This window comes from Diabrotica undecimpunctata, chromosome 10, assembly GCF_040954645.1.
Source record: "Diabrotica undecimpunctata isolate CICGRU chromosome 10, icDiaUnde3, whole genome shotgun sequence".
Lineage (NCBI taxonomy): Eukaryota > Metazoa > Arthropoda > Insecta > Coleoptera > Chrysomelidae > Diabrotica > Diabrotica undecimpunctata.
Window position 1 is genome coordinate 8,447,008 of NC_092812.1, and position 25,368 is coordinate 8,472,375.

The 25,368-nt window shown below is 33.8% G+C and overlaps 1 protein-coding gene across 5 annotated transcripts in view; it reads left to right on the top strand.

Moving 5' to 3' along the window:
* Window positions 1–25,368, top strand: part of PlexB (plexin B) — a 560,952-nt gene that overhangs the window by 462,927 nt on the left and 72,657 nt on the right. For 4 of the 5 annotated variants that reach the window (XM_072546628.1, XM_072546632.1, XM_072546629.1 and 1 more), the window contains one exon: window positions 23,502–25,041. In XM_072546628.1, coding sequence (XP_072402729.1) covers window positions 23,575–25,041 — 1,467 coding nt within the window. In that variant the 5' untranslated portion in view covers window positions 23,502–23,574. Of the gene's footprint in view, window positions 1–18,090; window positions 18,190–23,501; window positions 25,042–25,368 lie in introns of those variants that run through there. The other variant, XM_072546630.1, reaches the window with a different exon arrangement.

The following is a 25,368-nucleotide window of genomic DNA, read 5'->3' on the forward strand; positions in this document are numbered from 1 at the left end:
TTAAATTACCAACACGATTGGCAGTCAAGTATTTATTAATAAAATCTAAATTAGTACAGTGGATTAAATAAGCAATTAATTAAAAATTAATTTTGGTTGATCGTAGTGAGCTAATTATAATTATGAGAACAATGCAGTTTCAGATTTGCTGTATTATCGATGCATTAATTGTTCTACCTTCTGCTTGTTTGACCTCCCATTGTGGTGATATTTAACTGGACATAACAAAAGCGCAACAGATAATGTGAATAGAAATTTATCTACCATGCCTTATTCCATCCATTTTTAGAATGATCATCCCATTATCTCTTTCACTGGTCTCTATACAGTGCTCTTGTCATCCATTCTTGTCCAGCAAACATGCTGCAAATGGAATCTTAAGATTGTATTTACATGGGAGTAAACAATTGATTGTAATAAAAATTACATTTTACGTTTGTTTTTGATGTTTCGATTTCCACTGCGGAAATGGTTTTCAAAAAAGATTAATATAATATAAGGAGTTTAATCTGTTTTTGTTTATTAGTTGGCGCTTTGTTTTGGCTAATTTGACAGGTGGCGGTGCAGAAACTTTCTTTTTCATTGAGTTAACAAGTAAGAAACAAATAGCTTTTCGCCTTTGCAGAATCAACAAGCACGGCGGGCTGATTCGAGTTGACATTACGCGTGCTAAATCTGCAGTAGCTATTTTAAAATTTGAATAACCACTCTAAGCACGTGTAATGTGGACAACGTACTAGCCAACCGGGTGCATTTGATTCTGCAGGGGCGAAAAGCTATTGGTTTATTGCTTTTTAACTCAATGAAACAGTTTCTTCCATTTTTTGAATATTAAATTGCCCAAATAGGTTTTTTTTTATTCATGTGGAACTTTATATATAGCATTTTTAATATATTTTTAGCCATACTTTACGATGGGACTAGTTGTAAATTAAAATATTCAAACTTGAAAATTTATTTATAAAAAAAATTGTGTATAAAAATTGGTACCACCTTTTGAGATAGGGAACCTACATATTCGTGTTCAGCAAAAAATTTTACATGAGATAACATGACTTCCATTCCATGCATACATAAAGAGACCCAGCTGCCGGACTATATATCCAACGCAAAGTAAAAATAAAATAGAAATATGAATTAGTTACGAAACCAGCATATAACATAAGCATATAACCAGTATATAATATACCTACTTTATTTTTATAAACTGATCCGCATATCGTTTTAAATTGTAAGCGCGTAAATGTAAAATTCTAATTCGCAGAAATGGACTGCGTTTCACACTAAGCTATCAACGTCAAACTGCTACACATCAGCTGATACACCTTACAAGTGGTTATGATTATTGCTTAAGGTATATTTCGCTTGATTTGTGAAGTTCTCTTTGATTTGCATTAGTACCCGTGAGGTACCGAAGTTATATAATCTTAGAAAACAACAGTCAATATTTAGTAAAGTATTGCAAAAAAATGAAAAGGCGGTACATGCAAGTCACTTCTTGTCCGAGTTAATAGCTAAACACTCAAAGCCTTTTACAGAAGGTGATTTCATCAATAAATGTCTAATTAAAACTGCACAAATTGTTTGTCCTGAAAATTCGAAAGCTTTTTAATCAATTTCTTCGTCTCGAAACACAGTTGTGGAAAGAATTACAGACTTGGCCGCCAATTTAAGTGATCAGATCAAAGCAAAATCATCTAGTTTTGAAAGTTTTTGTATCGCCTGTGATGAGAGGACGGACATTGTTGGCATATCTCAATTAGCTGTGTTTCTTCATGGTTGCGACAAGGATTTATCCATTTTTAAGGAAAAAATTGACGCTAATACTGATGTATGGTACTACTACAGGACTTTTTTGAACTTCAGCAAAAATACAATATACCCCTGTAAAAATTAAATTGTGTAGCTTCAGATGTATGTTTGTACAAACTAAAAATCAAGATACAGTGGTACCTCGATATACGAGCGCCCTAATATACGAGTGTTTTGAGATACGAGCCCGCAGAGGTTTTTATCCAAATGCATACCTCTTATTTGACTACTTTTAATTTGTTTTGTAAATAAAAGGTAGTTTTCCTGGCAATAGATCTTTACGGCCTTGCCATAAAGATCATTTTACGGGTCTGTACGTGACTATTACTTGGACCGACAAATTAAATGGACTCTCGATGTCGGTGTAATTTACACTGTGTAAATTTTTACTATAGACCTCAGTCTGTCTGCTCTAGTATTGTTGATAAGTTGGAGGAACCTTAACACAAAACATCATATGTGAGAAGGCACGAGCGATTTACGAAGATTTGCTGAAGTAGATCCCACACACTTCCACAAATGATGAATCGGAAGACCCGTTTAAAACCAGTCGGGGCTGGTTTGACAACTTTAGAAAAAGGACCGGCATTCACTTCGTCGTCAGGCATGGTGAGGCAGCAAGTTCGGACGTGAAAGCAGCTGAGGTTTACATCAAAACGTTTTCCGAACTGATAGAAGCCAAAGGATACATCCCCCAGCAAGTCTTCAACTGTGACGAGACATGGCTTTTCTGAAAAAAGATGCCGAATAGGACTTACATAACGGCAGAGGAGAAGACGATGCCAGGTCACAAACCTATGAAAGATAGATTAACTCTACTACTTTGCGCCAATGCGAGTGGTGACTGTAAAATCAAACCTCTTCTACAGTACTATTCAGAAAATACCAGAGCCTTTAAGTCACATAAGATTTTAAAAGAAAAACTGCCAGTTATGTGGAAGGCAAATCCAAAGGCGTGGGTCACCAGGAAATTCTTTGTGGAATTGATAAACCTGGTGTTTGCCCTTCTGTTAAAAAATATCTACAGCAAAACAACATCGAAGCCAACAAATCTCGAAGATGATTTACTCCAAGAGTCCAAGTTTATAAAGAGGCTGTACCAACCAGCCAACACCACTCCTATCTTGCAGCCCATAGATCAGCAAGTGATTTCTAATTTTAAGAAGTTGTATACCAAGCACATTTTTCGGCGCTGCTTTGAGGTGACGGAGAACACAAACCTTACCCTTCGAGAGGTCTAGAAGGACCACTTTAACATAGTAATATGCCTAAGAATTATTGAGCAGGCCTGGCTAGGTGTTACAAGGACCTTAACCTCTGCATGAAAGAAACTGTGGCCTGAAGCTGTAGATGAAAGGGCCTGCGAAGGACTGGAACCCGAAGTGTCAGTGGTAGATGAGTTTGTTTCTCTTGGAAAATCTATGGGTCTGGAGGTGGATGAAAGAGATGTGAACGAACTTGTCGAGGAACAGTCTCAGGAGCTGACAACCGAGGAGTTAGACGAACTACATTCGCAGCAGTATACGGTGGTTCAACGAAAAATTAGTTTTGAAGAGGAGCCTGAATTGGAAGACGTTGTCTCTACAAGAGATATAAAGGAGATCCTGGGAATGTGGGAGAAAGTTACAGAGTTCGTGGATAAAAAGCACACGGAAAAAATTTCAAATCTTAGAACAGAATTTGAAACAAGGTTTAAAAATTTTATTCTTTGGAAGACAAATTGACAATGTCAATCATGAACAATTGATAGATATTCTGCGAAAGACAGGTATTGACGACAAGGACATTCGAATTGTGGCAAACCTATACTGGGGTCAAACAGCAAGAGCAAAAATTGGCAACGAACTCACTAAAAGTGTGCAGATCAAAAGAGGTGTCCGTCAGGGTTGTATATTATCCCCACTCCTATTCAATATTTATTCCGAAGAAATATTTAACAAATGTATGGAAAATGCAAATGAGGGCATAAAAATAAACGGCGAGTTAACGAACAATATAAGATATGGCGACGACACGGTGATCCTTGCCAGTACCATAGACGAATTACAGCAGGTAATGGAAAGAGTTTATTCAGTTAGTGAGGAATACGGCCTGAGTCTCAACTTCAAGAAGACAAAGTGGATGCTGATAAGCAGGAAGCAACAGCCTGCTCGACAGTTACGGATAAGTAACATACTAATTGACCATGTAGAATCTTATGTGTACCTTGGCACCAACGTAAATGCAAAATGGGAACAGGCCACAGAAATTAAGGCGAGAATAGAACGAGCTAGAGCAGCATTTAGCAATATGAAAAAGCTCCTCACAAGCAGGGATTTGTCTCTTCCCCTAAAACTACGTCTAGTTAAATGCTACATTTTTCCGATCTTACTGTAGGGTGTGGAGGCCTGGACGCTGACGGAGACGCTCACGAGAAAACTAGAAACATTCGAAATGTGGGTGTACCGACGCATTCTTCGTATATCCTGGACCGAACATGTCACCAACATAGAGGTAATCCAAAGAATCGGAAAGGAGAAAGAAATCGTGAATACAATTAAACAAAGAAAGCTTGAATATCTAGGCTACATATTGAGACACGATAAGTACCGTCTACTGCAATTGATTGTCCAGGGAAAAATAGACAGTAAGCGAGGGCCAGGCAGGAGAAGACACTCGTGGCTCCAAAATCTGAGGAAGTGGTTCGGGCTCACATCGGTCGAACTATTCAGAAGCGCCGCAAACAAGATCAGAATTGCCATGTTAATAGCCAACGTTCGCAACGGACAGGGCACTTGAAGAAGAAGAAGGAAGACAAATTTTGTTTGTTTTCTTCGATTTTCTCAATAAATATAGACTCAGTACCAAGTAATATGCAAATGGAAGTGATTGAGATTCTGTGTCACTCAAATTTGAAGGCAAAACTCATTCAAGTGGGTGTGCCTGAATTTTACAAATATTTACCCGCAAGATTTGAAAATACTCGAAAAACCGCATCTGAAATTATTTTCATGTTTGGAAGTACCCATCAGTGTGAGGAATTATTTTCTGTTATGAATAGAAATAAGTCAGAATCTGTATTAATAACGGGAACTATCCCACTTTAGAGTATTAATAACGCTCAGGTTACGTCAATTTTGAAAGTAGTTTCGGCCAATAAAATTTCTCCGGAAATAGGAGGGAAGAGATGTCTAGTATCACGATGTAAACAATAATTTAGCTTATATATGTTTATTACAATGTACTATTTATAAAAAATATATTTGTTTCTATGAACATTGATTTTTTTTTCAGCCCTCCCAAAGTTAAGCATTGTTTATTTGGCACAAGTTAGATTTTGAGTTTGACACTCCTGTTGTAGGCTAATATCCATGTTTTATAGATAATTGTAGATGATGACTTAATGAAGAAAAATGTGTAGCAATCCCATCAACAGAAGTATTAGGTTGTGGTTACTAATACTAAAAGAAGAAGTCAGCAACAAGAACTAACACTCACATTAATTAATTAACAGGTCAGAGACACATTATCTACAATTATACATAATACATAAACACACAAAAATCAGAATCTGATATCAACTCGAGTGTACAACACTACCCTTAGAATTCTCAACTCAAAACATGGCTACAAGATCGAGGCTACGAAGCGTCTTACTTCGTAGCCTTGGATTAATAAACAACTACAACAATAACTCCTTCTATACTAATCTTTTTTTAAAATGATCTCCGGAGTGGAAATCTAACGTCAAGAACAACGTAAAATAGAATTTGTATTACAATCAATTGCGGTTTAATGCCATATAAATACAATATTTAACTTCATGCCACAAGAAACAGTTTCAGAACCTCTTCTACTCCCTGTGGCACTTGGTCGTGAGGTCAAGGTTAAGGGTTTCTCCTAGATACTCAGGTCAGATATACAAGACTTGCAGGTTGCAATTGTAGGATTTGGTATATCCATAATTAGCTGTATGATATTTCAACTGTCTATATGGATTTCCAGACAACCTGTATGAATTTTGGTCACCTGTTTAGAAATAGTTGTCACAGCTTTTGGTTCATTGGTGTTCAGCGTAGACTTCTTTCCATACAATTGCAATAACTCTTGCAATATCGAGTTGGTAATGGGGCTTCCGGTGCGGCTTGTTCAATTCTATCTCGGACTCCTTATCGATCCTGAGACTTACATATTGGTATGGCTTTACCTTGTGTTTTCCATTTGGTTGTCATTTTCTTGGTCCCCCAGCAGCAGTCTACCTGGTTCAAACTCCAATACCGTGTCAGTTTGGAAAAGTACTATGGGATTGTATTGAGGCATTTTAGATATCTTTTATGTTTCATCTTCATTCATTCATCATGAAAAATAAATAGGAATAACTTTTAGAAAATGAAAGCATTTAATTAAATAGAATAAGTGTCGGAGTCCGGCCCCGATATCTAGCAGATCATACAGCTTTATATCGGTTCTGACAAATTTGTTAATTACTGGTAGTTAAAATTAAAAATATAATTTAATTTTTATACTGTTTGCAACTTAAAGTTAAATGTGACAGTGTACTGAAAATCGTAGAATTCAGTGAGTACAAAACTGCATTATTAATAACCTTAAAATCAGAAGTTTAAAAGGCAAAATATTTTATCGATTTCAATTCAACTTATCGATTATCGACAACAACTTTTTGCTGGTTCTTGCTTCTAACAAGTAATTAGGCTAGGCTGCTGTTCAATTTTATTAAGTGGCTAGGTCCGGCTTCAGATCCTCTGTGCCAATGTACGTAAATTCTCAGCGGGAAGATGGATGAACCGGAATCAGCTACTACCTCACGAAATATACCCACTACGTCACATATATCTTACTCCAATGCATTAAACAGTTTCAAATATCCTTCAAAAGACCAAGGTATTATACTTTCAACCATACAAGGAATAAAAGTTTTCGAATATATAAAAGCTGTTGGATCAATAGTACAGCCCAAAAATGTTGTTTGGGCATCCAAAATAGCAAACAACCGCATCTGCATCTACCTCTCTTCTAAATATGTAGTTGATCAATTTCTTAGCTCCCACAAATATATAAATATTGATGGTAACCAGATTGAAGTAAGAAGACTTATAACCCCTGCCCAGAGACTCATCATATCTAATGTATGTCCTACTATACCTAATAGCATAATTGAAGAGCACTTAAAAACTATGGGTATAAAATCCGCCTCCAACATGACGTTTCTACGAGTAGGCATGCAAGACTCAGAATACAGCCACGTACTCAGCTTTAGGAGGCAAATGTTCATAAGTCCTTTAGAAAATGCATCAATTCCTGACTCATTTCTAATCTCATTCTACAATACATCATATCGACTATACATTTCCATAGATGGTTTAAACTGCTCCAGATGCAAGATTGTCGGACATCACGATTCTGACTGAACAAGTCTTCAAACAATGAATTACAAATCTTGAATCAACCAAAAATATTCCAAGATAATTCCTTAGTAATTGAAAGCGATAGAAAAACCACTGAAATTACTCCTGCAACTAAAAGACAAATATCCTCTCCTGAAATTCTTGAAAACGACCTACCACCTCCCGATACTCAAAAACCTAAGAAAAAGCATAAAACTCAAGAAGATATTCCAATTATTCTAAATCAAATTAAAGAAAAAATTGAAAATAGAAACCCTTCCTTTACACTTACTTTTCATTAAATATGTGATTTTCTGGCAAATTCCCTTCACTCAAAACATCCTGAACGCATTGTTAAAAATTATTCAAATGAAAGCCAAGAAATAAAAGAAATTTTAAATTTTATATATTCTCAAATACAAAATAAAACTTTAAAAAACAATATCACCAGATTGAAGAAGAAACTGCTTCTCAACAGTCCTTCTACTAACGAAACTGACTAAGAATCAAGTTCTCAACAATAAATAGTTAACACATAAAGAGTTAATGGCCAGCACATTCATATTACAGTGGAACCCCAACGGTTATTTTACACATATAGAATCCATTAAGCTTCTTATACACGAATATCTTCCTTTAGTCATATGCCTAGAAGAGACCCATTTCAAGCACCAAAATGTGACATTAAAAAATTATGTTCCTTTTCTAAGACCAAATAATAGAAAAGACCAATTCATCATCAACCGACTCCGAATAGGAGTCGCATAGGAGTATCTTTCCTTACACACAAGCATATCTTCAACCAGGAGGGTGCTCCGATGTGTACCAAGTGCAACACTCAGTTGTCAGTGACATATAATTGTTGAGTGTCCAGTGTACCAGAACGAAAGAATCGCGTGTGCCCTTAGTGATAATTTAAAAAGTATACTAACGTCAAATTTACAGTCTTTATTAAGTTATCTTAAAATGACTAAACTATATACCAGATTGTAAAAAATATTTTTTTTATGTAACAATATGTATCTTACTGTTTGTGTATGTCCCCCCGCTAATAACCCTTAGTGGTTGATGCGGGTATATTTGTTTAAATAAAAAAAGAAAGAATAAGTGTCTGCAATAAGCACACCAAAAAATGAAATATCTTGAGAACCCGAAAAGAGAGAGATTGAGCCGTCTAAGCAATCGTTAGGGTATTTCTGTCTAAATGTGAAGAGGCTAAACAGATGGCAGATCAGATACGGCAAAAACTTAAATCACGTCGTTTGCTTTTAGAATTTTTCTTGTGAAAGTCATAATTACCTCTAAAAATATAAGATACAATATTTTCTGCAGTTTTTTAGATTTTTTTTTAAGTAACACGTTTTTGAATACTTCAACAAAAAAATGTATCATTAGATAAACAAAATAGTGATACAGACTAAATAGGCTAAAGAATCGAAAGTATTTTTGAAATAGTTTTAGAAATCAAGAATAATTTGTCTGGGTAAATGTGGTACTCAGTAAATGACAGGATAAAGTTGGTATTTAAGCTTGGCTTATATAAAACGATTGAATTGATTGACTTGATATTGATTTTTTAGTAAAATTCTTTCAATATTTTGTATGACTCTTAATACATCATTATCGTATGCCCAATAAGAAAGTCGTCATGAAAAAGCTAAAAAAATAGGCTAGAAATGGCAATTCCTCTTTTTACCTTATCTAACATAAGGAAGGTCCATATTAAGACCGGACCTGCGAAAAAAAGTGTTTTGTGGAAATGTTTTTGTGAAATTTTCGTATAAACAAATAGATCCATAAAATGTTGTATATAAGTAATGAGTGTGTGGTGAAGAGCGCTACTTATAATGTGCGGGAATCAGTCAAAAATGTTTTGTCGTTGTCTTTTATTTTTTTTCTTTCTTGAACGATCATTCTACCCTAAAACGTCTTCGCAAGTATATAATTTTTGGAAGAATTGCTTTATGGGGTTTATTTAGTCGGGTTTGACGTTAATGAGGTACAGGCATTGCCGCGAATCACGATTTACGTCTAGACCTTGATTAATGACCATATATAAAAATAGGTGCACACTAAAAATATTATAACCCTATAGGATATTAATTTAATGTGACCTTAATATAAAGAATTAATGGAAGAAGGTATGTCAAATATATTACATAATAATAGTGATCTTTAATTTAATTATAATTTATTTGTAGCTTACATTTTCGTGACTTGTCAACCAAAACGATCAGTTACATTTTAATTTCTTAATGCATTTGAAACTTTCAAAATAACTTATATTTTGATACACTATTCAAATTATCTATAAAAAGTTGCAGCGATATCTCAGGAACGTTATCATATTAAAGACGTTAATTTTTTATATAGAACATATCTATACTGAATGGTTTCAGAAGTTGGAAGCTCGAGTTGCAGAAATCATTTATTAATATTTTTCACAGAATAGAAGACATAAAATACAGAATGTATCGATAATGAAGAATAAAACCTTCAAAATATGCAATATTATAGAACACAAAAAAAACTGTTCGGAATGCTTTGAGATGATAAAATTGATGAACCAATTATGCTCTAACTCTAAAAAAAATAATTTTTTAAATTCCTCTATAAATAATTATTTTATCTGTCTTTAGCCCTGTAAATTGTTGTCCTGAAACAACCCAATGGTATCAGTCAAATATTTTCAAAACAGATATTATTTTCTCGTTTAAAATGGCCACTATTGATGAAATTAAATCATTAATACACTCGCGATCATAAAATCCGGGTCACCTTGAAAATTTCAAGTTTCTTGAATATTTTTGCATCTGGTGCAGTAATAACCTTTTTTTTAGGCTAATGTATTTTTTATTTGTCATCAATGTTTGTTTTGAAAGAAAGAAAAAACGGTTTTTTTATTGTTTTTATTGAAAAAGCAGAAAACTAACCAAATTGTTGAAACAGACATAGGAAAGAAAAAATGAAAAATACAGAACGTGGTAAAACATCGGTGGTATTTCATTGACTAATATCATGTATTGCCTCCCCTTGCTCTAATAACCTCTTGCAGACGACGGGGCATATTCTCAATTTTTCTCCGGATTACATGTTGTGATATGTTATTTCACTCTCTCACTAACAGATCCTTAAGCTCCTATGCGTTGTTAGGAGGAGGTGTATGGGTTTAAATACGTTTTTCAAATCGTCCCAGAGATGTTTGATGGGATTCAGATCCGGACATCTAGCTAGTTAGGGTAAGCTCGTAATTCCAACCTTGTCCAAGTATTGCATACTGATCCTGACAACTTGCGGTCGCACGTTGTCCCGCATAAAAACTGCGTCTTCTCCAAGCCCTGTCATGGTGGGCATAACATGTTCTTCCAGAATCTCTGTAATGTACCTTCGTGCAGTTAAGGACCCATTGTCGATGAAGGATAATTCTGTGCGGAAGTCGGAAGATACACCTCCCCAAACTATGACCGAGCCTCCACCAAATGGCATTCTTGGAGCAATGCAAGCTTGTAAAAATCGTTCACCGGTTCTCCTCCAAACTCTTACACGTCCATTGGATCCAGTTAGGCTGAAACGGGATTCATCTGAGAATAACACTTTGCTCCAATCATTAATTCCCCAATGTGCGTATTGTCGAGCAAAAGCTAGTCGTGCAACTCGATGCGGACGGCCAAGTGGCAAACTATAAATCACTTTTTTCATTTTCTACTTATTCCAAATTAACTTTGTAAACTTGAGGTTAAGTGGAGTAGCTCTAGCTAGACTTCGCCTCATGTATCTCGTGTTTGTAAATTTTTACAGACTAAATAAAGGCAATTTATTATTATTAATGTGAACTTTTCACTCCCTGATAAAAAATAATTGACGTAGGAGGTTTGTCATCATAGGATCTGTTCCATCCACAGGAGGTTTTCGCCGCATGGTATCGGGGAATGTCTGTAAAGTTAGCATAAACATTTTATAAGGCCAAATTTAGACCAACACTATAGTTTAAAGCTAGCAAGACATACCTATATCTCGGCAAGTAAAGGGGGTACAGGGCCCATCGCGACGGCATATTTTATTGCTAATTAATTGCTGTTGATTGGATAACCAATCCCCAAAAGCTAACCATTCATCCTCTAGCTCAAAAAATACCCCCGCAAAACCTAGATATCGGCCAAAAAGCTAACCGCAAGGAATTTATTGCCGAAGTTTTATATATATATATATATATATTGTTATGTTTTTATTAATCTAATTGTTTGTTTTTATTTATTATTAAAGGTTCTATTTATAACACTTACAAATTTATTAAAGTCTTTATTACTAATTTATTTTACACCAATAATTATATAATTTATCTACATTTATTATAATACGTGCGTTACATTTTAAAACGCGACGCGATGTTCAAAAACTAACTGTTTTGTTTACAAACAAAATTCCTCTTTAAATATAAAATCCCGTTATTCGAGAATTGCGGCGAAACCCCATCGAAGAGCCCAGAAGGTCGCTCAGACTAGTTTTATTGGGCCTCCTTCTGGAAATTTCAAGTCGTGGGTGACTCATCATAATTCAGGTAAACAGGTCTTTCAACTGAGCGCCGAAATAACTAGAATAGAAAAGATATTAGTAATAAATATGTTTACAGTTTTGAGTCATATGACACGTCATTATTTATCGTAACAGTATATATATATATATATATATATATATATATATATATATATATATATATATATATATATATATATATATATATATTCAGGGATTCTACAGTATTCACTGCCTTCCCTCGCTCAACCGTTTCCATCTCTCTCTGTTGTGCTCGAGAGTCATGCAATGAATAAGGCTACAGAGCCCAGCTTGGCGGTATATTTTATTGCTAATTAATTGCTTTTTTTCTAATACGATGATATATCGCTGCCTGTGAACAAATGGGTCACAAGTTAGGGTTGTTAAATATTAAAAACGCGAGGTATCAAAGATAAAGTGAAAGAGAGCTAGCGCGTAACGCCACTAGTTTGTCAAGGATGGGGAGTGCTTGTTGTGCATGGTTTTAAAGCTATTGCGTATGCGTCAAAAAATAGGGTTCTCAAGAAACGGCGTAAACACTAGTACTCCAGTAAATGACCGTTTTGGAATGTAACGTTCCCGTGTAATGTAACGGATTTGCTTGAAAATTTGGATTTAAGTTCCTCTTACCCTCTACTGCACTTTTGGACTAAAGTAAGACCAACCAGGATTGGTTTTACTCGAGGTGTGAAAGCCACCCTTTTTAGGGAAACGAAAAAACATACGTTCAAGATAAGTCCGGAAATGGATAAATTGACTAATCCTAAGCAATTTTAATTCTCTAGAGTTTTTCCAAAAGTCAATATTTTTGAGTTATTTGCGAATGAAAATGTTCATGTTTTAAAATAAAAATCACATTTTACCACAAATAACTCAAAAAATACTGTTACAAAAGTGGTGTACCTATGAAGCCTGTAGGCCCAGTAGAGGCACAGTTGTATCTCATGAAAAGTAGGTTTTGATTTGTCAATTTCCAAATCGAATATTTCAACGTGAAATATCCAAAAAATGAAGCACTTTTCGGGAAAACCCATTTAAACTTTTTAAAGTATTTAAAAAAGCTTTATTTTTGTTTTTTTTTTAATTGCTTAGTTGGTCCATTTTTTTTTGGAAAAACGTGAAAATCACCCTCTAATAAATGATGATTTTACTACTTCATCAGTAATTAATTTTTTCATAATTATACTATAAATTCAATAGGATTGTCAGGTTATCGCTTAGAAATGATAGATCCTCGAGGGGTCCGAGATGAGAGACGCGTGTAGTTCAATGGAGGCGTGTATATTTTTAAAATAAGGAAAATAATAGGAAACTTGCACATAAAAATATTTTTGCGTCAACGGTAAAATTGTTAATTTATGTTAAATATATTTTGTTAAAATGTTATGTAAAAATATTATATTCAAAATATTACGTCTTAACAATTAATTGTGTAATCCAGATGTACACACAATATTTTCATTCATTTATATTATTTTTAGTTTAACAAATATGTACATGTTTATTTTACAACATCTCAAATGCTAAATTATACTTACTTACTTAAGCCGTCCTTTTGTACCTTACGGTGTCGAGGTGCTAAATTACATTATATTTTAAATCCAAAACTTTCTCCCTTATAATAATGAAATGTCACGAATATACTTCTGGTTCGTAATAATTTGTAAAAAACAAAACCTATCATTTATAAATATCTTAAATTCATAACAAACAAAAAAGAAAATAACTTAAAAATATAAACGAAACTTTTAGTAGTAAACGTAAGAATAACTAATAACTATTGTATCGCCTTGCATTTCCCCAATAGAATATCTTCCACTGCTTTTTATAAAATGTTCCACCGTTAAGACATCAAACTGTAGATGAATTGTCAGATTAACCTTTTGAAAAACCCGTTAGTCATAATATGCGTTTTAAACTAAACACGACGTAGCATTCAAATTGAGCAATTTCCAAGAACACAAATATAATACCTGGAAATTTCCAGTTAAATACGATTAAAATGGAAATAATAGAATTCCCGAAACAGCCTTGTTTTTTCTTTTGAACTTTTATTTACAATCAATTTCTACATGAGTTTTAAGTAAATGTGAATGAATTTGTAAATAGGTAATAGTTTCGAAATATCTTAGTCGCTTTGTGATCGACTTTGAGATCGGTAGAATATACAATATTTTTTTTTTAAATAAAATTCATATTCACATATAAATACCAACTTCTTTACAGAAAATAATAATTCTAGACCCAGCAACCTAATGTAAACTACAATTGTGAAAAACAAACTTGCCATAATAATAATAATATAGTTATTAGGTACATACCTACTTAGAAAATTATAACCAGGTAGGACGAAGGATCTCACAGGTAGTCTCCGAATGTAGCAACAAAAAATCTCTAGAACTGTACCTATTAGTTATTATTTTAAAGAAATATTTTTATTCTGAATCACTTCCTGTTGTTAATTCACTATCACTACTGTCTTCTCCTGGAGTAATGATAATGGGCTCGATAAGAACATTAACACGCGTGTCTACGTCCCACATTTTATCTTCTTCTTTCTGTGTATGTTTAATGCATGACTGCCAGTTGGAAGCGGTTATATTTTGTATCGCTTGGTCTAATAATAATTTACTTCTTTTAATTTAAAGGTTGTATTCTTTTGCGCTACCTCATTTTTTATTTGTGCCCATATTAGCTCGATGGGATTCAATTCACACTGATACGGTGGAGTTCTTAATACGGTGATGCCATGCTCGCGTGCCATTTCGTCTACTGCAAATCTGATGTATGAACTCTTATGTTCGCGCACTATATCAAGTAATTGAACCTTTATCATGGATTCATCAAAATCTATATTTTTACTTCTTAACCAATCTATTATATCTGCCTTTCGAGATGCAGAAGTCGGTATTTTTTCCATACGACGGCTGTGATAAGGTGCATTGTCCATTATAATTACCGAACCAGGATCTACAAGAGTCAGTATAGACGAAAACCACTTTTCAAACACATCCGAATTCATATCCTCATGATAATTGCCCGTTTTGATTGAGGTAAACACATTTAAACCATCTTGTAAAAAACCTGAATCACTTCCAATGTGCGTTATAATGAGACGTCTTCCTTTGCCCGAGGGTGCTTTTAAGCCGGTTGAAAGTCCCTCAATGAAAGCCTGTCGCGCACTTTTAATATTCGAGTCTTGCCATACTTTGGATTTCGTATGACCCTCATTCAACCACGTTTCGTCCGTATAATAAATTTTTTTACCAAGTCGTCTAAAATCACGAATTTTTTGCAAATATTTTCTCCGCCATATCACTAATTCGTCTCTCTCGATCAACAAACTTTTCCGATTTCTCTTCACATACCGAAAGTCCATTTCATGTAAAGTTCTTTGTAATACTCTCATGGATATTTTATTTAAAGTCTCATCTGCGTCTGCATTAACTTCTCGTTGAATAGCCTTTAACGTGGGCAGTTCGTTCCTAAAATAAAATCCATGAACTTTTCTTCGGATTATACTTTTCGTACTATCGTCCAATACAATTTTTGCACGTCCTTTATGGATTGGTTTTTGGATAGGTTTGTTACCTTGAATTATTCGGAAAACCGTACGAGCCGATACTTTCGTTAAATCTCCAGACAATGTCGCGTGTCCTCTATAAGTATATCTGGATATCTTCTACGCAATCCCTCATAAACCGATTTTATCATTTGCTTTTCTCTCACAGATAACCACCTTTTTTTATTTTGTTTATTAACAGATGTACTGCACGTTGGTTTTGATGCCATGATGTTACCCGACGGTACGCTCATGAAATACTACCACCCACCAGATTTAATGGTTATTTGTGGGTGAGTTTTTACAATGTTGCCGTATTGCATTAAGAATATTACTTTCGAAAAGAAATAACGATGTCCGCCTGCCTCTCTATTGGCATTCAGGGTATACCTCAATGGCACGGATAAGCTGCAAGCGGTACTAAATAATACATTTCGCAACAAGGCGAGTGTACCTTCTCTAGTTCGGACTTCCAACAGATGTAACCGTCAAAAATGATAATTGAGAAGTGGTTTTGTGTGCTAATAAAGAAATAAATATATAGCCGCTTACCACCGAGTGTTAACGAACTACAAAATGTCTGCCCTGACAATCCTATTGAATTTATAGTATAGGTAAAAGTAAATAAAGTTCAATAAAATTAAACAAAATTAAATAAATTAAAAAAATATAAATAGAATTAAAAAAATTAAACAATATTAAATAAAATAAAATTAAATGCGATATAAGAAGTGTTCACTTGTCCACTCCCCAAATGCCAGACACAGTTTTTATTTTTTAAAGGTAATGAGTGACTACAGATGGCAGTTAATTAGATCTCCTGTCGGGCAAAATCACTAGTTTTTATATAATTTTTTACCATTTTTTATATTTCCTTATAATTTTTTTAATTATTTTCAATTTTGTTTGTTTTTTTTTATAATTTTTTATTTTATTTACTTTTATATAATTTAATTTAATTTTGTATTATTTACTTAATTTATTTTATTTTATTTATTTCATACAAATATCTTAAAATAAAAATTAGCCAAATCGATCCAGTCGTTCGTGAGTTGTTAAAAATCAATATATTATATAAAATTATTATAAGTGTATTATGTATATGTATACAGTGATGAGTGCCTTAAGAACCGGCAAAATAACGCAAAAGATAGAAAACATAATACGTTGTGAAATAAAAAGAGATGAAAGTTGTAGAGGTGGGAAACTATCGTTAGAAACCTCTAATTTACATTACATTTTATTAGGACTATCGATAGTTTCCCACCTTTAGACGTTAGCTTATGAGCTAATTGACTTCAGTCATAATATTACAAGTATGGCGTCGAACATTAACATTTTTTAAATTTCGGATAAAGTAAAAACTAATTGAAGGCAATAAAGCAAATGTTAATAAACAGTTTAATTAGTAGTAATTTGATAATTAATTCTGTGTTGACGAATACAGAATAACATGGTATGATAATTCTGTATTGAGAAGAGTGTATGCGACGTCTCAAATCATAGTTTATTATTGATCAATACTTTAATTTTGGATAAAAAAATACTCCTACTTAAACTGTTTTTACTTACATTACGTGATACGTATTACTATGACTGAAGTCAACCAGCTCATAAACTAACGTCTAAAGGTGGGAAATTTTCGATAATTCTAATGTAATGTAAAGTAAATTATAGGTTTATATCGATAATTTCTCATCTCTACTACTTTCATGTCTTTTTATTTCACACCGTGTTATGTTTTCTATCTTTTGCGTTATTTTGCCGGTTCTTAAGGCACTCATCCCTGTATATCATGTATATTACGGTAAACCGCAAGGTTACACTCTTCGTGATTTTTCAAGTCACGCTAACTAGGATTTTGGGCCCGTGCAAAACTTAAATAACTTTCAAACTAAGTGATGGGTCAAGCAAAAATTTTGAGGGCTTTTTAAGTCCCACTTTTGGAAGTAATTACAGAAGTATAAGTTAATTTTTAAGTTATAAACAATTAATAATAATTAATTAATAAGGCAAAATTGCCTTATTTTGCTGTTTTTGGAGCAAATAATTAATTGAAATGTTTTTAGAATACGCCATTTGTATTGTTAATCGAGTTCGAGTCTAATTGTTAATAATTTAAAAAATTTCTGCAGAAAATGTATAGGTTTGCTTATTATAGGTATATATTAACTTAAAAACTTGTCGACTAACTGGCTATTCAGATTTACTGAACACGGTTAAATTTTGATCATTTCCCTGGACTATAAAGTACAAATTTTGACGGGATACATTTTGTATTCCACACGAGTATTTGTATAACAAAACGCTACTAAAGGATTAATTTCGCTTTGTTCACGTAGAATCTAACTAACACTCTAAAAAATATTTTGTGCACTTTTTAAGGTCGTAAAACAGTGAAGTTTTTTGAATTGATTGTCCCCATATAAAAATGAATCAGTTTGTTTTAGTAATTCTTACATATACGTAGTTTTCATCACAATTATAAAAATGTTTAAACTTATACTCAGATCGGATGTTGATATATTTTCTAAAAATATGTTTAAACTATATTCCTTATTGTTAGTTACTTAGTAACATCCTGCAGCCTACGTTGCGCAATAGTCAACTTTGTATGTTTATTTGACATTTTTACAATTCTACCTATCGCACAAGTCATTTCATTTTTAGCCAAATTGGCGACAGCTGAGTAATTCTCTTTATCAGCAACTCTAAGCAAATAATAATACATCGAATGTAGCACATACATACTATTTTCTTATCCTAATCGTCGGTAATGTTTTGCTAGGGTGTTTAACGTAACCAGTTTACTATTAGAAATACTGTTGTGATATTTCGTTGTGATGGTTATAGTACTTGTGTCGTTACCTTTTTAACGTAAGTTTAAAATTATTTGCATACAGTTTAAGAATAGGGGGTTTGAACAATAAAAAAAATTATCAGGGGATAACTTTTTTTAATTGTTTATAACTATCATCTTCGTGATTACACAACCTTAAGCATCAACTGCTGAACATACCCCTTCCTCACTTGTCTCCTGTGCTCCCGATCTTGTGCCGTATAAATAGTTTGTTGTAACCCTGTTTATATCATCCTTCCACCTTGTCGGATGTCTTCCTCTACCTTTATATGCCTGACATCTATAAAGTCGCTCCATTATGCGTTTAGTTCACCTAGGGTCATTCATCCTCGCCCCGTGTCCGGCCTAGATCTGCTTCATATGTGCTATTCTTTCCACACCAATATGTATCCGTGTTTTGGTTCTTATAACGATATTTTCAACTTTGTCTCTTAACATTAATCCCAACATCGAACGCTCCGTGCCTTAACTCACTGCCAAAGTTTTTTTTTAAATTTTGATGGGAAAAGTTATGTATATGCATAAAAAGTTATGTAACAACGTAATTATATTTAAATTATGTTTTGTTGTTAAAATATAGACTATTTTAAAAACAAAGTCCCAAATGGCGATTGTGGCAAGTTTCATAAAGAAAAACTAATATGATTTTTTTTTATAATAGTATTGATTTTGTATAATTAAAATTGATTTATTTGGGTATGCTATTTCTCCATACACTCCACATGTAACCCTAAATTACATTTTCCAATTTTTTTTTTCTTACGTTTGTTTAACACACTGCGCATTTCCTTTGTTTTGCTATTAAAGTTCTTTTTAATAATTTCCTATTGGATCTTGTATTACGGTTGCGAGGATTCGTTTTGGAGCTTTTTTTGAGAGATGGTCTACCAAGATTTTTTGGATTAGTAAAAGACTCTCGCTGTAAATATACTCAGGCGATACAGCGTAAGTCTAATAATGACATAATGTTGTTAGCAAGGCAATTATATGTTGTAAGCATTTACAACAGCTAATATTTCTAAAAATAGGAAAATACCACTTTCTTCCGCGAATTCTTATTCTTTATTTGTTAACATACCAGTCCCATTTGTCAACACTTCCCATAAATGTATTATATTTATTTATGCAATAAAGTCGATCTACATTGATTTGTTTTTTTCAGACTTTGACCGTCTAGATAGATACATTTTTTTTCACATAGTCTTTCCACACTACACAAAATATTTCATTATTTACTTAAGTAAATATTATTATTTATTTTAGTCTGTAATCTAAACTGCCATTTTATAAGGCATGTATTTAAACGATTTGATAAAACTGTTCCTGTAGCTGCTATGTTTTTTTCTTTTAAAGTTTTTATTCAGTCAATAGTTCGAAACTAGTGAAAAGATTATCGAAGTAAAATACGTAATTGGAAGAATTTTAAAAGAGTATTATGTCCTTTGGCCTTGTAATTTGCAGTCACCATTTCTTTTTCCTATGCACAACCAACGAATATAGACGCATATAGAGTTTACGTTTCAAATGGGAGACATGGTCACGGTTAGTATACTTCAACATACTCCTGTAGATGGCGACTGCATAAACTTTATTATATTATTTGTAGATTTCTACACATTTAAATTAAAAATTTGAATCTCAATTTTGTTCATAGGTCTAAAAAGATTCAGTTATTAGAAAGTATTATTAAAAAAACATGGTGCATGAGTAGGATTTTATCTCTAATTTTATAAAATACTAAAAATTTAAGGCTAAGTATTCCCACTATCACTCTTTCGTATTTCGGAAGCAGTAGTAGTTTGTCGACGCGGGACAGTACGGTGGTGAAGGAGGTATCGCGTGAGCGCTCGCTGGTGTTGAGGGAACAGTAGTAAAAAAGTAAAATGTTTCCTTACAGCATATATCAAAAAATTACGTTGGTGTGCTCCTATATGTGTCTAAATTCGTAGGTACAACTCAGTGTGAACAGTATTCCGTGTCTGCACATAATATTATCCATTGTTTGGATGTCCAAATCGAATTGGCTTACCCCTAATAATGAATTGCTTGAATTAATGATGACATGGTACCTAACCATTTGCTGATTAATACTTATATTTTTTGAAAAAAATCCAAATTTAAGATATCGTTGGTACATTGTAGGCAACCATTTCCCAAAATAAGAATATATTGATTTATAAAAAAAAATTCCAAAGGTACAACTAAGAGCACCAGTATAGCATTAGCTACATTATTATTCTAGGCCCTTCGCTCATGTGGGAAAAGATTTGGGTGCAGTTCTTTCAAAATTCATATACAATCTGTTTATATTGTTGTGATTTTATTAAAAGGTTCAATATTTATAACACTTACGAATTTAATTTATTTCTTTATTTATATTAACTTATCTGACAATAATTTATTATATCCGTACGTAACAAATTCGCGAGCGCGGGTCTTGAGAATTAACTGTCCCTTCCAAATAAAGTTCCGTTATTATATACCAGTGCCGTTATCTCGAAAAATCTAAAACCTTCGATGGCGAAACGGTAAAGGCAAACTGGATTTCCCTCGCATCGGTTCTGGAAGGTCGCTCAGGTACATCGAGGCCTCTCGTAAACTCTACAACATATTAGAATAAAAACATGTTTACAGGTTAAAACTATGACTCATATTTTTACGTAACAATATTATCTGTAAAATTAAAATGAATTTAAGGGCGCTATACGTTGTGAAGAACCGCTATTTCATGACGTCTTCGCCTGAAAATATCATACTTTAAAAATGATAATTTTATTGTCTTCTACTTACAGATTATTTCCAAATTTGTTTACTTGTTGACAGGAAATAAAACCTAAAATTGACACCGTTTACTTTAAACAATAATTATTGATATGTATATGTTTTAACTTTTCTATGGCCTCTCTACTAGTCATACTTGTCAAAATTTTTAACACCCTGTACACCGTCTTTTTTTTTATTATCTACATCACTTTACCGGAATGTATGGTATTTTTTGGGTGTAAGTCGTCTTTGGTTTGTAAATTTTCTCTATTTGCCAATGCCTTTGCGAGGTCTAGTCTGAAGTCAAGGATAAGTAAATTGTCGCTTTTTTCACGTTTGCTATTATTTAGCAGCCAAGCATTGACTACTGCGGTATTGATATTAGTTCCACTGCTACTTTTCGCTACGACGACAGTGATTTGCGGATTGGGCTTTGGTAGGAAGCCAACATTTAAACACAAGCAAAAATCTGTCAAGGGCATCACTGATCTAATATACTTATTGTGAAATAGAGGATCCTAGGAACCAATATTGTTGCACTTTTGGAACACTAGCAATTCCAATGATGCATAAAAAAAATTTAATATTACATCATAATTAACCGGTTGCCACTTTTTCGGTCGAGATTTAAGCTTTGCTTATTTTTCTGGTAAACCCGGCATAGCGATTAGTTTGTTAAATCATGATTTCAATTTCATGTTTATTATTATGAGGAAAAGGTTTGTGTAAAAGATAATTTTCAAAAAATTGTACGGAAAGTCAGTTTTTCTGTAATTATAAATCGCAATATAACTAATAGATGGCGTCATACCATGAACAACAAAGAAAGCTAGGATTAACAAAATAAATGACAGCATTGATAGATTAGGCATAGCAATAGCAGCCAAACCACACTGAATATACCGGTTAACGTTCTGTCACCGAAGTCAAACAGATTCGGTTGCGGTTAGTGTTTGGATGGGTGACCGCTGGGGAACACCGCATGTTGCTGCCATTTGAAACCTTCCTTTTCTGAAACGGCTAGACCGCTTTTTATGAAATTTTACATGTGCATTCTGTAGGACGGAGAATAGGTTGTTATCTATTTTTCATACCCCAAGGGATAAGGGTGGTTCATCCAAACATTTTTTTTATTTTGTAAACATTTTTTTTTATTTTTGATTTTATGATGTGCCATTAAAAAATACATGCAGCCCTTAATTTTTACTCCTTTAATACTAACCCTTTTTTTAATAGCCGTATTAGCGTCACGAGTTAGTTGCCGTAGTCTTCCGAAATGGCTGGACAGATTTTTATGAAATTTTACATGGTAGCTCTGAAAATAGGCGCTAATTTATTTTTCATGCCCCGAAGGGGTAAGGGTGGTTTATTCCAAACATTTTTTTTTATTTTTTGGACAAAATTTTTTATTTTTGTTTTTTATGATGTGGCAATTCAAAATACATACAAACCTTAATTTTCACCCCTCTATTACTAACCCGTATTTTTAATAGCCATATTACTGCCACATAGTTAGTTGCCACACTCCTTCCAAATGGCTAGAGCGATTTTTACGATATTTTACATATATTCGGTAGGTCTGAGAATAGGTCGTAATTTATTTTTATACCCCTGAGGGGTAAGAGTGGTTCACCCCACACATTTTTTTAAATTTTTTTGGCGTAATTTTTTATTTTAATTTTTTATGATGTGGCATTAAACAATACATAAAACTCCTTAAATTTCACTCTTCTATCACCAACCCCTATTGTTTAATAACCATATTAGTGTCACAGAAATAGTTGCCATATTCCTCCAAGACTGATTTTTATAAAATTTTCCATGTATATTAGGTAGGTCTGATAATTGGTCGTAATATATTTTTCATATCCCTAAGCGACAAGGGTGGTCCACCCCAAACATTTTTTTTATTTTTAAAACAAAATTTTTTATTTTAATTGTTTTATGATCTGGCAAGATACATACAACCTTACATAAATTAAAAAATACATACATACCTTAATTTTCATCCTTCTATTACCAACCCCTATTTTTAATAGCGAAATTAGTGTGACAGAGTGTCACAGAGTTCGTTACCACTGACCTTCGAAACGGCTTGACAGATTTTTATGAAATTTTATGTTTGAATTAACTATTCTATAAAAGAAGCCCTAGTTTCTGCTTCCGTTCTCGTTCAACCTGATTTCAATAAAACGTTCACCATTCAGTGTGATGCTAGTAATCCTGGTCTGGGAGTTGGAAGTTTGCGGAATTGGAGTTTCTAGGTTTCGCGCATGGGCAATTATTCGCGTGCCGAAAAACCGTCATCATTGTATATTTAAGTATTTAACGCAAAAGAAAATAAAAATATTTTTATCAGAAGGCATTTAAATTGATTCAACTTTTTTCATACATAATATATGTTTGAGTGTTTTTAAGGCGGTATGAAGTCCGCCAGGTCACAGTATATATATATATATATATATATATATATATATATATATATATATATATATATATATTCAATTTATATTTAAAATAAATATGACATTTTTTTGAAATTAACAAAAGTGTTTCTTTGTTTTAGGGATGAAGATCTGGAGAAGTGAAGCGGTCCACAGCTTCTCCTGCTCCAGCAGTATTATGCACTTGAAGTCTTCATGCTGATAAAAACCGTTCATGCTGGAACGGTGGGCAGCACCGTGGCAGGCATTTGGCTGCTGCTACTGGCGGGGCTGTGGGGGCGCGCTTCTGCAGGCATCCTGCTGGCGCAGTACCCTGGCCCCGATGATCCACCTGAACGATTTTGGCACATGGCCATCGATCAAAAAACTCAGAGAGTCTTCGTGGGCGGCACGAATCGCATTTTGCAGCTTGACGGAAACCTCCGTCTGGAGCAGGTGGTGACTACTGGCCCCAAAAACGATAGTCCTTCGTGCCATGCCATCGGATGTAATGACCCTAGTATTCCCCTTTCCCTAATGGATAATTATAACAAAATATTACTTGTTGAACCTGACTCAAGAACTTTAATATCGTGTGGATCCTTGTCCCAAGGAGCTTGCTATAAGTATAAATTAAGCAACATTAGTGCCGAATCTCAGTTTATTCCCAGAAGCATTGCAGCTAATGATGCAAACGCGTCTACTTACGCCTATATAGGGCCCAAAAAATACAACCATTGGGGTCGCTCAAATATCCTTTATGTGGGAACCACATTTACGAACAATGGTGACTTCCGACATGATGTGCCGGCAATAGCAAGTCGTGATCTAGAAACCTTAGAAATTGCAGAATTAACTTTTAGCAAACAGTCTCTGTTGAGTATTGACGTTAAATATAGAGATCATTTTATTGTACAGTATGTATACGGATTTAATGCTAGTGAATATGCCTACTTTGTTATTGTTCAAAAGCAGTCTCACCTACCCGGTCTAGAAGAACAGGGTTATGTTTCACGGCTTTCAAGAACTTGTATAAATGATCCTAATTATGACAGTTACACAGAAGTTACTTTACTATGTGTAGACCAAGATACGAAATATAATCTAGTGCAAGATGCGAAAATCACCTTTGCTAAGGAAGAATTAGCTTCAGCATTGGGGATAACAGTTGGATCTCCAGTATTGGTAGCTGTTTTTAGACCTTCTGTAGGAATAACAAATGAACCGCAACACCACTCTGCCCTATGTCTTTATCCATTGCGAGATATCGAAGGAAAATTTATTGAAAATATTCACATGTGTTTTAATGGCAGCGTTAAAGATCGAAATATGGGTTATGTTTCTGGACCTATCTTAGATGGCAAATGTCCAAGCAGTGGCTCTGCGGGAAATATTCCTAATTTTTGTGAAGTTGGACTGAAAATTAGCGGATTCACACCTTTAGTAGCTACAGCTTCGCTTGTATTTCCGAATATCTCCCTATCTGCAGTTACCACTGGTTCTACAGGAAAACATGTTTTGGCATTTCTCGGAACAACTGATGGACGCATTAAAAAAGTGCTTTTATCTGGACCAGAACCTCCAGAATATGAGGAGGTATTTGTGGACGATGGTAATCCAATTTTACCAGATACAACCTTATCACCAACTGGAGATTTTCTGTACGTCTTATCAACAGCAAGGGTAAGTTATTTCATTTTATTTTACATTATACCTAATTTAATTAGTAGAATCCCTTCCTTGATTTATCGGTCTGGTATTAATAAAATACTTTATTGTTGTTCAATCGCTTCGACGAATTACCATTATCAATGATAAACACTTTATTACTTATAACTTTCAATATTGGCATTTAAAACTAAACTGGCAGAAAAAATGGCGATTCTTAAAAGAACGAAATACATTATGGTTTCTGTTTGTGTACTTCAAGATGTGAAGTGTGCTAGTGTCGTAGTTATTGTGTTTACAATTAATTAATTAAATTATAATAATTTATATTGGAGAGGTCTT